Source organism: Seriola aureovittata, chromosome 9 (assembly GCF_021018895.1).
Source record: "Seriola aureovittata isolate HTS-2021-v1 ecotype China chromosome 9, ASM2101889v1, whole genome shotgun sequence".
Taxonomy (NCBI): domain Eukaryota; kingdom Metazoa; phylum Chordata; class Actinopteri; order Carangiformes; family Carangidae; genus Seriola; species Seriola aureovittata.
In genome coordinates this window covers 19891228-19907767 of record NC_079372.1, presented here as the reverse complement: position 1 = coordinate 19907767, position 16540 = coordinate 19891228, and the positions used below count along the sequence as shown (strand labels likewise).

General features: G+C 44.0%; 2 protein-coding genes across 6 annotated transcripts in view; one reads left to right on the top strand and one right to left on the bottom strand.

The window, feature by feature from the left end:
• The first annotated feature begins 813 nt into the window (after positions 1 to 813).
• Positions 814 to 10359, top strand: mmp23ba (matrix metallopeptidase 23ba). The gene is made up of 8 exons (XM_056384907.1): positions 814 to 1180; positions 4547 to 4683; positions 5004 to 5143; positions 5549 to 5716; positions 5811 to 5975; positions 6900 to 7010; positions 8058 to 8184; positions 8405 to 10359. The coding sequence occupies exons 1-8, from the start codon at positions 1043 to 1045 to the stop codon at positions 8577 to 8579; spliced, it is 1161 nt and encodes a 386-aa protein (XP_056240882.1). The 5' UTR covers positions 814 to 1042; the 3' UTR covers positions 8580 to 10359.
• The window catches only part of cdk11b (cyclin dependent kinase 11B), a 20244-nt gene continuing 13613 nt past the window's right edge, over positions 9910 to 16540 (bottom strand). For all 5 annotated transcript variants that reach the window (XM_056384902.1, XM_056384904.1, XM_056384905.1 and 2 more), the window contains 8 exons: positions 16386 to 16507; positions 15752 to 15857; positions 15528 to 15649; positions 14209 to 14316; positions 13751 to 13867; positions 13211 to 13359; positions 11013 to 11202; positions 9910 to 10532 (listed from right to left, as the gene is read on the bottom strand). In XM_056384902.1, coding sequence (XP_056240877.1) covers positions 10440 to 10532; positions 11013 to 11202; positions 13211 to 13359; positions 13751 to 13867; positions 14209 to 14316; positions 15528 to 15649; positions 15752 to 15857; positions 16386 to 16507 — 1007 coding nt within the window. In that variant the 3' untranslated portion in view covers positions 9910 to 10439. The remainder of the gene's footprint in view (positions 10533 to 11012; positions 11203 to 13210; positions 13360 to 13750; positions 13868 to 14208; positions 14317 to 15527; positions 15650 to 15751; positions 15858 to 16385; positions 16508 to 16540) is intronic.

Sequence of the window (16540 nt, the reverse complement as noted above, 5' to 3'; positions counted from 1 at the left end):
ACACTGGTGAAAAAAAACCCTCCTTGTTCGAGGTAATGAGTTCAAATTGAACTCATGGAGCGTCCCTGAGAATCCCTAAACTGAACTTTACTTGGACAATAATAATAATAATAATAATAAAAATCATGTGTTCTCAGTCTGTCAGACAGTGGCGTACACAAGGGGGTGGGTGTCATGGGTACACAAGTGCCCCTTTAAGCAAATGGAAAATCTATTCTGCATCCACCATTTTGCAAAACAAAAGACAATCTGAAAAAGACCAAATAAGTCAAAAAAGATAAGCCAGGTATTCATCACACACACCTCTGGGCCCTCAGCTTTTACCTAAACTCACTGTGGCTCCTGCAATGTTCACGTCATATTGTCCTCACTGGACAAAAATGCAAATTACAGAAGTTCTGAAACTTTTTCAAAACTCTACAAAATAAAAAATGTAAAAGAAAAACACACTGAAGCTGTTTAAAACCTGGAATAATTCATGTGGTAAAATGCTCAATTGCATTTAGTTTGGAGTTGAGATGGTAACAGGGTCATTCTCCCTCAGTCCAAATGTCTGGTTTGTTTTCTGCCCTGCTCCTCTGAGTGTCTGTGCAGGCAGCAGTGGGATAAGGAGAAGACTAAACTCTGCTCTGTCCCAGCAGCATTACATAAACCTCAGAAAATCATGTTCAAAATAAGCCATCTGATTCTGCTTTAACGGAACTCTGGCGGTTGCAGCAAGTGGTTTGATGGACAGAGCGCGTTTGGTTTTCATTAGATTGTCTCGACACTGACCCCCTGCCCCATCTACAGTAATGTGAAACCAGCCCTCTGGCAGGCGCGCTGTGTGGAAAAGAGCCGTGCAGAGCTCATGCAGTCTGCACTGCTTCCACTACCCGGTCCGCAGGCTGGACTGCGCTGCCGCAATCTGCACCAGGAACTACCCGAGTAGTGACACACTTACCGAAACGTGCAATGGCCAAACGGGCATAGATGGTAAACCTGTGTAGTCTTCGCTGAGGGTATAACTTGTTGTTTTTCCTGGAGGTGTGATATCGGAGCCATGGTGTGCAGTCAGACTCCCAGAAGTTTAGGAAGAGGCGACCGGGGCTTCGCTCCGCTGCTGGCTGCTGCTGCGCTGCTCGGGCTGCTGTTCGCAGGGATGCAACAAACCACAGCGTTCCCCACCTGGAGGTTAGAGGTATGCTGTGACCACTTCATGACCCGTAGGAGATCTCACTCCAGCTGTGAAGTCCAGTGTATTGTATGTTTTGTAATTATTAAGTTATGTAAGTAAGCTGTTGTCTCCTTGATTATTTCAGAAAACACAGCACCAAACTCCATTCAAAATTCTGCTTCTTAACATGTGCCTCTCCTTTCTGTGAAGCGACACGTCCTGGATACTTTGATTTAAATTATTTTTAATTAGTAAAGGTCATTTGTCAATTCGGCATATGCAGTATTGATATTACACGAGGCAACACTTAATATAACTAACTTATAACTAACTAACTTTTGTAAGTGGCTGTTTAAACTCCTGTTGACCGTCCTCCTCTAATACAGGAGCAGTTCTGACTCTAAATGTGAAAGTTTGAGTTTTATTGAAATAAAGTGACACTCAGTGGATCTTTTATTGCCCCGAATTCACCACAAGTACGTAAAGATTAATAACCTTCCTTATTATATGTTGTATAAGCTGTGTATATTTGACAGTCAGGAAAATGAAATAAATTATAACATTTTTTAATGAAGTATGGTCTGGACAGGTGTCAGGGCAATGAACAGACTGAATGAGCTTTAAAAAAAAATAGCCTCAGCATTATTCACGTGATTTTCATTTTACTTTTATTATGTAGAAGTGAAGTCCCAGCTTTTAAAGACTTTTAATAGGGGTCCACTGTCCATGCATTCAATCATTTCCCCCTGGTTTCCTTAAACGTACCATTAGTTAGACATCATCAGATGAAATCACTCTTACAGCTCAGCCACGGGCAGAAGCGTCACATTCAATTAATGTCAGGGTTAAGGTTCAGAAATGAGGGTGATGGATCCTGTAATCAGGTTATAGACTGTGGAGAGGATCCATGTGCAAGACTATCTTAAGTGAATTGGATAAATGTGTTAACTCCAATCGGTGCCATCCTCCCGCTGGATACAGAGCCTGGGGGAGAGCTTTATGTCATTTCCTTTGCCACACTCTCTCATTATATGTCAGTCAAGAAGACTGCCGGTGAGGATTACATAACCGCCTTAGATAAGCTCCTTGGGGGCCTCCAGAATAAAATGTAAAAGACACATGAGAGTTTAAATTTATCAGCGAGTGAATAAATGTAGGTCAAAGATCATCTTGAATGTGTTTCCTTTTTTTCCTTCTTCTTCCCTGAACTGTTTGCATGATTCAAAGTTTTAGAGAAAAGTATGACAACCCTCTGAGTCAGCACTCCCCTCACTGGCTGCACGGCTCAGTCTAACGCGCCTGTTTCGGGGCCTCATGGTTTACGGTTCATCTTTATTTGCGCCAAAGTGTGAGATTAGATTTGCAGTGAGTATAACGAGACACGACACGGAGAGAGAACCGAGCTGGCCTCACTGCATTAAACACCTCGTAAATCACCGAGCACAAGACTCCGGCGTGTCAGCCGAGGTCAGGGGAACGCGCCTGTTGCGTAAAACCTCCGACCTGTGACATATAATGAAACGCAGAGACATTATCTTTAACATGAGAGCCGGAGAGACGTCGCCCAGCGGTGTCAGACAGTCCACCAGACTGCCTGCCCCGGTTTCACTATGTTGGCAAGGAAATGAAGGAAGTACGGCATCTCCTCGTCCTGACTGGGCGAAGCAGGGACCAGGAACCAGAGGATAGGGTGTAGAATACAAAGTGAAGGGAGTGGCTTTGATATTTGTTCTCCATCCACTGCGGGTTTTTTTTTTTCTTTCTTTTCCAGAGTAAGAAAATGCCGGAGCACAGGTCTCCTGTTTATCCTCAGTGGATTCCTCACAGTGAAAGCTTGAGACAAACGTTCAAATCCTGACTACTTTTTTTTTTTTTTTTTTTTTTTTAAATATTTTATTTTTCAAGATTATTTTGAACAATTTTTGTTGTTTGTGTGAAATTGTGTCATAATTTCTGTGTGAAGTATTGCGTAATGGCTAAAAAAGTGTTTTCTGAGGTGACCTTTGACCTTTGACCATCAAAGTCTAATCAGTTCGTCCCTGAGTCCAAGTGAATGTTTGTGCTAAATTTGAAGAAATTCCCTCAAGGCGTTACGGAGATATTGCGTTCACAAGGAGAAAAAATCTGTTTTTGTGAGGTCACCATACCTGTGGCCTTTGACCTTTGACCCCCCAAAATCTAATCAGTTCGTCCTTGAGTCCTAGTGAATATTTGTGCCAAATTTGAAGAGGTTCCTTCAAGGCGTTTCTTAGATATCGGGTCCACGAGGATGGGATGGACGGACAAACGTGAAAACAATATGGCTGCTGCTCCGACTGTCGCTGAGGAATAAAAACACAAAGTTTTGTTTCCCACCCAGAAAATAAAAAATAAAAATCAGTGCATAGAGTGAAACATAAGAGACGTGAGTCTAACACGGTATCTCCCTGAAAGAGGTCGTTGGTTAACGACAGACGGCTCGTTGTCATGGCGTCAGTGATGTTCCTTCATGCTTTAGATAAGACTTTCAGAACGTCGTTGATCTTTACGATCAGTTCGTTTCAATCAGAAATCAGGTTTCCACGTCACTGCGCCACATTTTCTTCTCCACACACACAGAGCGACCTTCAAGCATCTCATTAGGGAACTTAGTTGAGTACCTGTTTTTTTTTTTCTCAGTGAGCAGAGTCCAGGATCTAATGAGAAGGTAAAGCTCCGGTGATGTTGGTGAAGGAGGTCTCACCTTAGCAGGAGAGAGCCGACCTCTGTCCCACATCTGAATCTGACAGTCAGCTCTGGATTTGTGTCGTTGCTGTGGAGTGAGGTGAAGCTGATGAAGGAACTAGTCTGTACCTGGAATTACTAGGAGCTGACATCAGCTCTTCATCAGTCGTCATTACACACCCGACGTATTGTATATCAGCACAATTTGAAGTCCTTAAGGTCGAGGTTGAAACAGGGAAAAAGGGTCATGTGGACAGTTGTATGTACCTTCAGCTTTAATGCATTCCTCCTTAAATCTGCCTCAAATCCATCAGTTCCTGCAGGACAGAGCGAGTCCTCGGGTCACGATCGAGGCTTGACTTCACGTGATGAAAAGCGGATTAACCCGAGCTGGAATGAAGTCATCTGAAAAGATGTAATGCAATTATTGGTTAATAATTTTATACTTCATGTTTTATAAACAGGCAAACAAAGAGACAGAAGTTGCTCAGTCGATGGGGAGACGATACGAAGTTTAAAGTCTGAAGCTGCAAAAGTGAAACTGTCTCCAAGATCAGAAATAGGAAAGAATCCAAAGTGTCTTGTTTGAATTCCCGATCAAAGAGTTCGACTGCGTCCTCTCTCTGTTGTACTGTCGCTTCAGGTGTGTGAGGTGATTAATTAATTAAAGGTTTTTCTTTGTCCAAGGAAGAAGCTCACACCACTGTGTTGCTCATCGGGATCCGCAAAGAGGCCCGGTCGCAAGTGCTTCACCTCTCCAGGAACAAGCGCTACACCCTCACCCCGGAGCAGCTGAAATGGGACAAGTTCAAACTGACATACAAGTACTCATTTCTAATTCTTCCCCTGGTCAGCACAGCAGGAAAGTACAGGTGTAGCCAAAAAGGTCAAAGTGAATCACCTGACAGAACTCCAGAGATGTTTGATTCTTCCTGGAGATGAAGATGAAGTATCTGTGTTAGTGTAACTGCAGCAGATATATAATAGAATATCAGGTCACAGTAATGGAGCTGTAACTCGCAGCGCTGAGGGAATTCTGGTCCGTCTGAACAGTAGCCATTGTGTTTTTGGCAGATTGGTCCTGCTGCAGAGGAATGTGTGTAGAGACGAGTTTTAACCACACCGTGCTGTTGTCTCCGGGCAGGTTGCTCTCCTTCCCCACAAACTTGATAAACGCCAGTGACACGCGCCGAGGCATCGCCAAGGCCTTCGGCATGTGGAGCGACGTCTCGCCATTCAGCTTCAGAGAGGTGCCAGCTGACCAAGAGGCGGACATAAAGATCGGTGGGTGCTCCCCGACAGATGTTTATTGGCTCCGAGCTCCAGACTTCTGCTTTACTGTTTTTCTCTCCGTGCTGTCTGCACCTCCAGATTCATTAAATCACTCCACCGCAGCTATATTACCAAGCTTATATTCAGTGTGATTCATTATTCTAAACAAAAAAAAGAAAAAGAAAAGCTTTAACAACTTCCATACATGTCAGGCTACGGCGAGGCCGTCTAAACGATCCTCTGTCTGTCCCTCTGGGTGTAAACTCCAGGGTCCTGCACAGATTCAGAGTGACAGTGAGAGGGACGGTCGTCCTGCAGGGTGAAGCTCTGTCCTCTGTAATCCATCATCCTCCGCTCAAGTCTACACACTGCACTATTAATAGAGTGAGGCTCTCTCTCTCTCTCTCTGTTTTACAGGCTTCTACCCTGTCAACCACACAGACTGCCTGCAGTCCCACTTGCACCATTGTTTCGATGGCATCACGGGAGAGCTGGCTCACGCTTTCTTCCCGCCAACAGGCGAGATCCACTTTGACGACCATGAATACTGGATTCTTGGAAACATGCGCTTCAGCTGGAAGAAAGGTCTTTATCACGTTTGTTGAAATGGGGGGGGGGGGGGGGGGGGGGGGTTACAGCAAACATGAAGAGAAAATAACCAGCAGTTTCTTTGTTGCAGGGGTTTGGCTGACGGATCTTGTCCATGTGGCGACGCATGAAATCGGCCACGTCCTGGGACTCATGCACTCCATGGACCCGAAAGCTATAATGCACCTGAACGCAACTCTGACGGGGCGCAAGCTCATCACCCAGGATGAAGTGTGGGGTTTACACCGTCTCTATGGTGCGTTCACTGTCCACGTTTCCTCAAGTTTCTGCCAGAACACAAATGGGACACATATAGAAGTAGTAAGTCAAAGACAAACTGAATCGGTCATGAAGATCTTATGCGATCCATCCAAAAGGTGAACTACAGAAACTTCTTTAATGAATGGAAAAGATCCTCAAGACCTGAACAGTAAATTCAGTTCTGATGCCGGGGTCAAACTCCACGAGAGGCCTGAGGCCTGAGGCCCGACCCGACAGCACCAAAGTGTGGAACAGCATAAATAAATAACATCTAGAGCAACATTATGCAAAAGCATCTGGCAGGAATATATGTAAAAATATATAAAAATAAAACACGTATCAGACATCACCAAAGGCTGAGACACAGAAATGTGTTTTCAGAAGAGATTTAAAGGAAGTTAAAGAGTTACAGCGTCTGATTTCAGGCAGGAGAAAGCTCCAGAGTGTCCAACGCCCGGTCACCCTCAGTCACAAGCCTTGACCTCGGGGAGACCAGCACGCCTCCTCCTGCAGATCTCAATTCTCAAACCACGTCAATAAATCTGAGATGTAATTTAAAGCCTTAAAATTCAGCAGAAGAATTAAAAAAAATCAATGATGGCGAGTCAGAAATGTGCTGTCGTCTGATCCCGGCATCAGAAGAATTATTGTAGACACGCTTGAGAGGAACCTGTGATCCATTTTTGGTCAGAAGCGACCAGAATGCAGACCACAGTGTTTGTCTTTGACGGCCGACACCGAAAGCCAACGTGGCATTAATGAATACTGTATAAACTACTCATGAGTCATGATTAGCGTGTATTATGGTGAGTCATTTTCATTGGAACAAAAAGCAGAACGAGGATCCAAATTCTTCTGCTGCTGACTTAGAGCTGCTGTCTGATCCTCCTCACTCCTCACTTCTCCTCCTCTCTTCCAGGATGTTTGGACCGGTTATTTATCTGTCCGGCCTGGGCTCGGAAAGGTTATTGCGACAGCAAGCGCAAGCTGATGCAGAAGCACTGCCCCTCCAGCTGTGATTTCTGTTACGGTAAGACACAGCAGCAGCAGCAGCAGCAGCAGCAGCAGCAGCAGCAGAAAACAGCAGCAGCCGTCCAGGGGAAAAAAAAAAAAAAAAGAGAAAGTTTTCTCTCAATTGAGCAGCGCGAGGAGCTGCTGTGAACTGTTTGCCAATGGAGCAACGGGAGCCAACAGGTCCAGCCATGCAGAGCTGCGATGGGGGTTTTCAAGAATCTCATTTGAAGGGAAATTGCACTTGCTACTGAAGGAGTTTGTGTTTAGTTTTGGAGAATAGCAGCGCCCCCAGAATACTAACAGAGCTGGGGGGGGGGGGGGGGGGGGTACCTGCTGGTTGCTGTGTCTACACTAAGTAGTATTGATAACACACCCGTAGTGTAGCAGCCTGGGCTTTTCAGGCTTATCGTGGGGCGGACTAGCGCAGAGTCCCTCTGTTGCACAACAGGAAATGGCTCCTCTTAACCATCGCAGCCCATAGATTGTTGTGGCTGTCTGAGATTTTTGTCAGCAACAAGGGACAGTGTGGAGAGAAGCAAGAGGATACGATTCCTGGCTCACAGTAATCTGTTCCTCATTGTTGATTGGGAGATGTTGTACGGCTGTGGAAAATTCCTGAGTGAGTCCAAACCGCTGGAATTTCAGACTGTGGCTTGAGGGTTAGAGACACACAAGGTCAATTTGGATTTTTGTGGCATTAACGAGAGCGACTGTTTTTAAGCAGAATTTGAGTTGATCACTAGGCAGACGGTTGTGTTTGTCAGAAACCAGATGGGAGAGATTATATTGATAAGACAGGCCACGGCGCCGGCAGGTCAGGGGTGGTGAAAAGAGGAGCAAGTGTCTGACGGGATGAGGTCTGCATCGAATCGTCTGACCATTATCAGTGTTGGCGAGGGAGAGCGAGACGAAACACACACAGATAAATGCTGAAGCACTTTCCAGCACTGATCTTAGACAGACGGGAATATTATAAGATCATTAAAGGTCTAATCTTTGCAATTCTTATTTTGGAGTTTTTTTTTTGTTTGTTTGTTTGTTATTTCCTGTCAATCTTCCTCAGAATTCCCTTTCCCCACCGTGGCCCCCACACCCGCTCCCCCGAGGACCAAACACAAGCTGGTCGTTGAGGGCAAGAGGCTGACTTTTCGCTGTGGGAAGAAAATAGCATCAAAGAAAGGCAAAGTATAGTGAGTATCTACGGAAGAGGATTAGGGCCACGCGAAAAACAGTATCCAGTATTTAGTATTCTGACTTTCTGAGATTTAACTTGGAATTCTGAGGTTAAAATTGAAATTATAAAATAAATTTCATGTGGCCTTCTTCCTCTTCAGTAAGTATCTGTTGGTAGTCGACCTAAACGCAGTATGATTTCACTCAGCACTGTCTAATGTCTGACTCCCGTTCCAGCTGGTACAAAGACGGGGAGCTGCTGGAGTTCTCTCACCCGAACTACATCTCCCTGAAAGACGACCACATCACTATAGTGGCCAACGCCATCAACGAGGGCACATACACCTGCATCGTGAAGAAAAAAGACAAAGTTCTCACTAACTACTCGTGGAGGGTGCGTGTGCGCTTCTGAAGGCCGCGCCGCCTCCTCCGCGCACTGAACAGGACACATTCACACACACGGTCACACCTCATTCACTAGGGCACATATTTCTGTTTTTTCTTTTTTTTTTTTTTTTATAAAAATGACTTTCCTGTATCTTCCACACACAACTGTCTATCGTCGATTGTCATTGTGTAAGTGCGTTTTCATATGTGCAAGTAATAAATGTGCCGTGACAAGTAGTATTTTTGTGAAAATACTACCTGACTGTGAAAAGCTGTTCATGGCAGACATTGCGGTTTGTATTTTATTTGGTGATGAAAAATCCTTGCAGCCCTCGTCAGCTGTTTGGGACGATGTCCACCCTGGATTCATCGAGCCTGGACTTCTTCAAAGCTCTTGCTGCTTAGGCAGTAAATGGGGTCCAAGGCCACCCACGGGATCTTGGGACTTCCCCAGAAAAATGGGGACTAATTAGCTGCATAGTGCCACATAGAAATCAAAAAGATATTAACACAGTTGGAGAATTCTCTATTAGATTCTGCAAACTCCTACAGGCCACATGGAAAAAAACATCATCCAAAGAAATAGCCATGTCCCTAATGTGTTTCTTTTTAGTGGCCTGAAAAAGTTACAGAAGCCCTTTGCTTAGATGCCATTTGAATAATTTACGCACTGACCAAACCAAGCTAATAAAGCCAGAATAAGCAATGTTGTCTACAGCCTTTGGAACTATTTGGACCTTAAACCGCATATGGAACACCTCAGACGTCTAGCTTACTTTACTAGCCTCACAGTGAAGCCAGCAGTCTGTCTCCAGAGACTGAGCAGTCAGTTCCACTCGCAGCTCTCCGTCCAAGCTTATTCAACACATCAGGTGTAATAATCTGCAGAAGGGCTCCGGTGGGGGCAGGGGATAGATAAAACTGATTAATGAACATTTCCATTCGGTGCTGGCTCTGGACGTCTCAGGACGAGGGGATTTTTTTTTCTGCGCGTGTTCCAGTGAAAGCAGCGAGCGGTCCTGCAGGCAACGAAACTGTAATGTTTATTTTTCTTCGGCTCAAAATCAAAGAATTTATTGGTTTAATACTGAAGTTGCAGAACCATTTAAAAACAAAGGCAGAGCGAAGTCTGGGCCTCTTTTTCCCTGAAAGAACAAAGTACTGAGACAAAGTGTGCAGTGCAGAGAATGACATCACTTTTGGACAGCGTCTACCAAGTCGGGTTCAAGGCTGTTTCTTTTTTTTTTTTTTTTAAGGCTCGACTTCCCTTCATTTTTTTTCTCCTCTGGCAGTGTGCGGTTGTGTTTGCATAGCTTGGACAGAGTTTATAAATACAGGGAAAACGGCAGACAAAACAAAGTTTCAAACTTTATTTCTAGAAAAAACATTGTCCCCCTGTCATCGAGTGAGCCGACAGTCCCGAGTAAATTTCTAACATTAAGCTGGATGGAGAACACAGCCAGTGCTGCATCATTATACAGTAGCTCAGGCAGCCAGGAAATACCAACCATTTATAAAATCTGGTCCTCTCTCATGAAGTATAAAAGAGAAAATAAAATAAAAGTCGAACATGAGAGCTAAACTTCTAACAGATTTATGGTCGTGTCTCCTCTGTAAGAGCTAATATGGTGAAGATGGCGTGAAAATACAGAGAAGAAGCTGAAAAGTTGAGGGAAAAAATTCTGAAAATTCAACATGTTTGAGCCACCAGTCTTGCTGTGAGACAGTCCTGACTATTTGGTAACAGTTGTGATTGATCAGATACAGGATCCGGTTTACCGCGGTAAACCAGCGACACCGTCCAGTTCCAAAAGAACAACAAGTCCCAGAACTCTTTGCTCCCTCCTTCCCGGCTCAGACAGCCAGGTGTCCCGCACATTCAAGCTCAGAACTTGAGGCTGAATCCTGGGCCGACCGCAGACGCTCCCTGGTTGCTGGTTGTCAGGTGGAAGCCCGTGTCCTTCAGGTCGTCATCGCCCTGCAGAGACATTACACAGTTATTAGTTCAGTTTCATCAAACCTCTGATTTCACTCACTGATCAACACTACACTGGTTACTTTTGGAAAACCCTTCACGGATCCTAAGAGACATTTTGATTGTATTCCACAAGTATGCATGAACATGTTTATTATTATTAATATTATTATTGTTATTCTTCTTCTTCCTTGGTTCCATTGGAGAATGTTTATGTCAGACTGAAGCTTTTCCAACCTGACGAGAATAAAACTTCAAGAACGAAATGGTCTAATTTATTGGTTAAAAAAAAACAACTCCAGGGTGGGGAGGACCGTTGCTGAAAACATTAAGATCTAAAAGCAGATCATCATGGAAAACACAAGGAGGAAATACACCGACGCAAAGCAGAAGCCTGTAGGTCTGTAATCTATTTAACACAGACGCCGTTCCGAAAGCCTGGTAGCTGTATGTAATGGAGAAAGTGGAGCCTAATGTCCTTACCAGCTGACTGTAGCCCAGGCCTCCCTCGGGTGGACGAGGACTAGTGCCTCTCTTCACCCTCTGCTGCTCGCTCTTGGCCGGCCAGGTGGGGAACATGGACGGGTCGATGGGCAGCGGCGTCTCTCTGAAGTACTCGTGCTTGAGCGCGTCGTCCGACACGATCCTCTTACTGGGGCAGTAAGTTAGGAATCTGGAAAACAGGCAGTGCAGGAGTTCATATGTGTTCATATGTGTGGGCTGTATATGGAAACCTCTGTGTGGAGAGCACAGGTTAAAGTCTGAATTTGTTCTGGTTAAGAGGTAATCTGGTGCCGGAGGCGTCATCTTTCTGTGCCAGAGCCAGTGAAATAATCACAAGAAAACGGCCAAAATATGATGCAAGTGGGGATGAGATGAACACAGATACACATGTTGCTGCTCAAACATAAACAGGCAAATGAATCTGATAATCAGGCTACTGAAGAGAAGCTGCTTTAAAACAACCTGAGCGCTAGAGGTCCCTGACGTTTGAACAAAAATGGAAGAAATGGACTTTAATCAAGGACAGATCCAAGTCTTCTCAGAGTCGAAGGGGAAAATGGACGAATACAAATAGAGCAGCGCCTCCCCCCTTGTGTTTGTTTCTTGTTTTGTCCGTGACAGTCGTTTGTTTGTAATAAATGTTTGAAAAACTGCTTAAATAAAAAGAATATTTAAAAAAAAGAAAGAACAACTAGACAGAAGATGCCGCCGTGGCACAAGCGGCCGGTGGCTTAATCGTACATGACAGGATCAACACAGCACAATGGAGAGCCACTCAATTGTGATAATTGGCTTTCTAACTGTGTCTGATTGGAATTTTCTGTGTGAGCGGGGGCGCTGCGGTAAATCATGAACACTAGCCTGGAAAAGATTTTTATCAAACAAAGCGTCTCTGTTTTTACGTGGAGGGAATCCCTGAGAAGGATTTACTGAGCGACTGCTGCCAGCTTTGTGACATTTGGCATCGAAGGAGACAATCGTCCACTTGTGTCTAAATTAGTGTTTTTGTTGTGGAATTCCAAGAATGAACGCTCCTTCCTGCACCTCATGACTCACACAGACCTGTTTATACTGAGACACAAGGTGATAGAAACTAAAAATATCTCTTATCTTTCAAATCTTATTATTGCTCTTCCTTCAGTTTGCTGTAGTAAATAAAAAACAGGTCAGAAGCCCCTGCTCAGACTTCACTCTTCTACACAGGCGGGTGTGATATTCCAAACAGCTCTGTGATGTCTACCTGCCATCCTACACCTCTAAACTTCTACTACACTGCGCTGTCTGAAGCTTTTCGAGCTGGAAGGTTTCAGCGGCGCTGGCAGGGCGCCAAGGTTCCACTGAACCGTGATCCCTCCGGCAGCACAGTGGACATGTTGTTACCATCCTCTGCAGCTGCGAGGAAACTGCCTGGTGTGGTTTTGTCATTTACAGGTGTAGGCAACAGGCTCTGTGGGTGGGTGAAGATCTGAGAGGAGAAGCTCGTCTCTGCTCTCTGCAGCTGCTACACTCGGCCGATCTCTGGAATGTGCGAGGAAGAATTATAAACCTTTCACTCTCTGTGTGAAAATGATCCTCCATATTAAGTGTGTGTGTTTTCTAAAACATTTTCCTGGAGTGTGGAGAATCACCATGGTGTTTGTGAGAAACGGAACAAGGGGATGGAACGGGACTGCTGCTGAGGCATGCTGATGAATTACCAGTCCGCTACCGTTGTCATGTTTTCAGTCGGCTCGCCAGAAATGCACTGACTGAATAAAAAGCTCTGGAAAGAGAAACAGAACCTGACAGCGTAGCGCTGCGTTCATCCAAGTAAGGCAATTTCCACTGTAGCAGTCCTGCTGATTGTTACTGATATTAGTGGTTGACATTTTCCTTTCACTGGCGTATGATATCGGTATGTGTTCTATCAATAATTGACTGAAAACACAGCCATCAAATATTTTATAATATAATGCATATGTGGATATTCTTATGACTTATTCATTATTATTAATACACAAGACCAAACTTAGTCTTAAAATCTCAAAACTATCAAATCTTGTCATCTACCAGAAAAACAGATCCGTTTACGAACTGATAAGACAAAAAACAGCTGGAATACCAACGATCAGCCGCATGGCGGTGCGGTAAAGACGTAGTCCAGTGTGTGAGGTGTATAATATCTTTAAGAATCCTACTTGTTCATGAGGTCAAAGCCTTGGTCTGAGAGCAGCGCTCCAAAGCGCTTTCGCAGGTTGTTGTAGGGATACTCTGTGAAAGTCATCTTCTTCACAGCGGGCAGCTCGTTGTAGCCAGGCCAGATCTTCTCGCTGGGTGACCCCAGATCCTACAGGCAACACACACCAGTCAGCAGACAAACTGTTAGAGACAGACGCAGATGAGATATTCTCATCATCAACCACAGACATGTGGCAGTTCCCTAGTCCTAAGTACATTTCAATACTTTAATTCATCACTGGTAAAGTCTGTAGGATAACGGCTGTCACGCTTATGCACATCGTCTACTGAAAATTATTCAGCCAACTCTGGTTTCAGTCTCATAATAACTTCATCAGCTGGTGTGACATCCACCATGAGCTCCACCCTGTGGTGCAGAGCAGAACTGCAGGCTGACACACTGACAGACGACACTAAAGATTTACAGGCCGTAAACACAAGAGCTTCACTCTTTATGTTGAGGATTTATTTTATTTTAAAGGGCAAACGAGGCCGTTTACCTTAAAAATCTTGTTAATTTGGTCAATTTCAGATTTTCCAGGGAAAAGCGGTTTCTGGGTCAGGAGCTCGCCAAATATGCAGCCCACTGACCACATGTCCACAGCTGTGGAGTACTCCTGCGGAGAGAAGAACAAACACAGTGTCAGTCCGCAGAAACATAAAGTCGACAGTCTTCCTGGCACGTTTGAGTTTGTCTGTGTGAAAGTGGATGTGCTCTGACTGAGCTGCTGGACTTCTGCCGCCTGGCTTTGTAAATCATACACGTAAAACTCAGAAAGTGTTTCACGGCATTTGTTATCTTTAGGCCAAATGCTTTGCAGATGTTGTCCTCTCTTGGTGATATATCTTTGGATAAAACAGTCAATCAAGATGATGTAACGTTTGCAGTCGAAGCTATTGGATAGGTATTTCATCTGCTGCTGCGATGTGGGGAGGGAGCCTCGGCTTGAATTCTCACCTTGGCTCCGAGCAGCAGGTCTGGTGACCGGTACCACAGGGTCACCACTACAGGGGTGTACGGCTTCAGGGGGGAACCGTACTCCCGGGCCAAACCAAAGTCGCCAATCTACAGTAAAAGACAGATGGAAAGAAAAAAAGAACTTTAAAACCACTGCGCTTTATTCTGGGAAAGAGAACAATGCCTCAGCATTAAGAAGGTTCAACAGTCAAACAGTCAAACAGTCATACGTTCTGGGGTTAGTCGTATCAGATTTGAAAAATTATATGACGGAGTGTAATTTGTATTTGCTATTGTCAGCTTGCATGAAATTCATGCTGAAAAATGTCTGTAAAAACCTGGTTTATTTAAACATGAACTCAGTCTGTCGGACATTTTGCCAGAAGTTCATGCTCTAATTGACTTTAAGTAATCATGTGTTGTTTGTGCAACTGCGCTGTACTGCTGCTAACTCAGGGGAAAGATGTGCATCATCAGAAGATGGATTAAAGGAAACCTCTTTCTCTGAGTTTCTGTCTTCTAACAAACTACAGATGGATTTCCTCCAGGATCCAGGACCAGGAGAGACGTAACGATATGTCACGATCTCGCGCACTTCATGCCAAGAAGGATCAACACAGTACTTCAAAATAACAGACGACATATAAAGTACTAATATATTATATATCACTGTTTCCCCTAGGTGGGCTGCTCCACTCCTTGTGTGTGTGGGGGGAGGGGCTAAGGCACACAGGAAGCAGAGGAAAGAAACACGATGTTAAATATATATAAAAGGTTAAATATATGATAATATTAATTTCAAATTTTTTATCTTTTCATGAACTGTAATAAAGTTTATTTAGAAATAGAGATATATCTTTATGTTCAGGGAAAGTAAACTCATTTATGCTGTACATTTTGTACATTAATCTGTCATGTTTATTGCATTCGAAGGCAACCAGCTTCTTCTCAGCCTGCCTCATCTACCTCAATTACTGATTTCCAACATTTCCCAGAAGGCCATGCAGTATTCTCACAAGGGTGTACATTTCAAATCGGTTACTCACATGTGGACATGTGGGAATATGATTATATGTAGGGGTCGAATTGTCCCAGACGACCGTAAGAAAGAAAGACTTTAACCAATGGTGCAATAGTCAAGTGAAAAAATAAGCCGTGAATGCAGAACCTACTTCGCTTTTAACACATATTTAATTTAGCTGCAGACCCCTTAGCTGCCCTCTAGGACCTCAGGAAGAGTAGCTGTTGCCAAGGTAACAACTAATGGGGATCCAAATAAACAACAGCCGCTTTAGTTAGTCAGTAACAACCTCGCTTACCTTGAGGATACCCTTGTGGCTCAGCAGCAGATTGGACGTCTTCAGATCACGGTGCAGGATCCAGTTATCGTGGAGATGTCGGACTCCTCGAAGCAGCTGAATCATCAGAGTCTTTACCTCACCTGTAAGAGACGAGTCAGGCTTTAACAGAGGGGAGACATTCGCTGCTGAAACTAAAAATAAAGAAAAATCTTACTGTTTAAATCTCATTATTATTACGTCACCTGGCAGGAAGGGCTGCTTCATGGTTTCCATCAGACTCTTCAGGTCATGCTCTACATAGTTCATCACGATGTAGATCTTGTCCATGTTGCTTCCAACGACTATTTCCTAAGACAGCGTGGGGTGAGAGGACGGATTAGATTTACCAAGAACCCTAGATCCTGCATGTGAATGTTGTGCACTTACTCCTGCATCATTAGCATAAATTACTGGAGAAATAGAGGTATTGATTTAGATCCCCTGATGGCGGTTTTAGGAATTGTAGACTTTAACATAGTAAGAAAACACATGGAACATGTTGTGGTAGCATTAGCATTAGCACAAGGACTGAACTTACTAAACTGGAGAAAACAGAAAAACTGCATCTAATGAGAGATGTAATGAAACTTTTGAAACTAGATAAAATTTAATTCCTCTTTGGAAAAACAGGAAAAGAAAAAGTGATGGACAACTGCAAATAACCAAATGGAAGTCAAGAAGGGACACTGCAAATTGATAACTGTCATGTTTTGTGGTGAACATGCTGCTGTATTTGGACAAAAAGACAATATATAGAGTTTAAAAAAAGGAATTACCTAAAACATCATAAATAAATAAAAGTTTTTACCTAAGAAAGTATTTTACAAGTTCTCTCACCCTCACTGTGACAATGTTTGGATGTTGAGCTTTCAGAATTGTATTGATTTCTCTTAAAGAGGTGATGGGGAAACCCTCCTTCTCCTTCTCCATCTTCAGCCTTTTAAGAGCCACGATCTCATCTGCAAATATTAAACCCTTATTTATCGTTCCAT

Bases quoted from the DNA above. Each gene is read 5' to 3' on its own strand.
- mmp23ba (XM_056384907.1), top strand. From the start codon at position 1,043: ATGGTGTGCAGTCAGACTCCCAGAAGTTTAGGAAGAGGCGACCGGGGC. The intron at 4,684-5,003 runs GTACTCATTTCT...GTCTCCGGGCAG, and splicing joins AAGTTCAAACTGACATACAA to GTTGCTCTCCTTCCCCACAA. The intron at 5,717-5,810 runs GTCTTTATCACG...TCTTTGTTGCAG, and splicing joins GCGCTTCAGCTGGAAGAAAG to GGGTTTGGCTGACGGATCTT.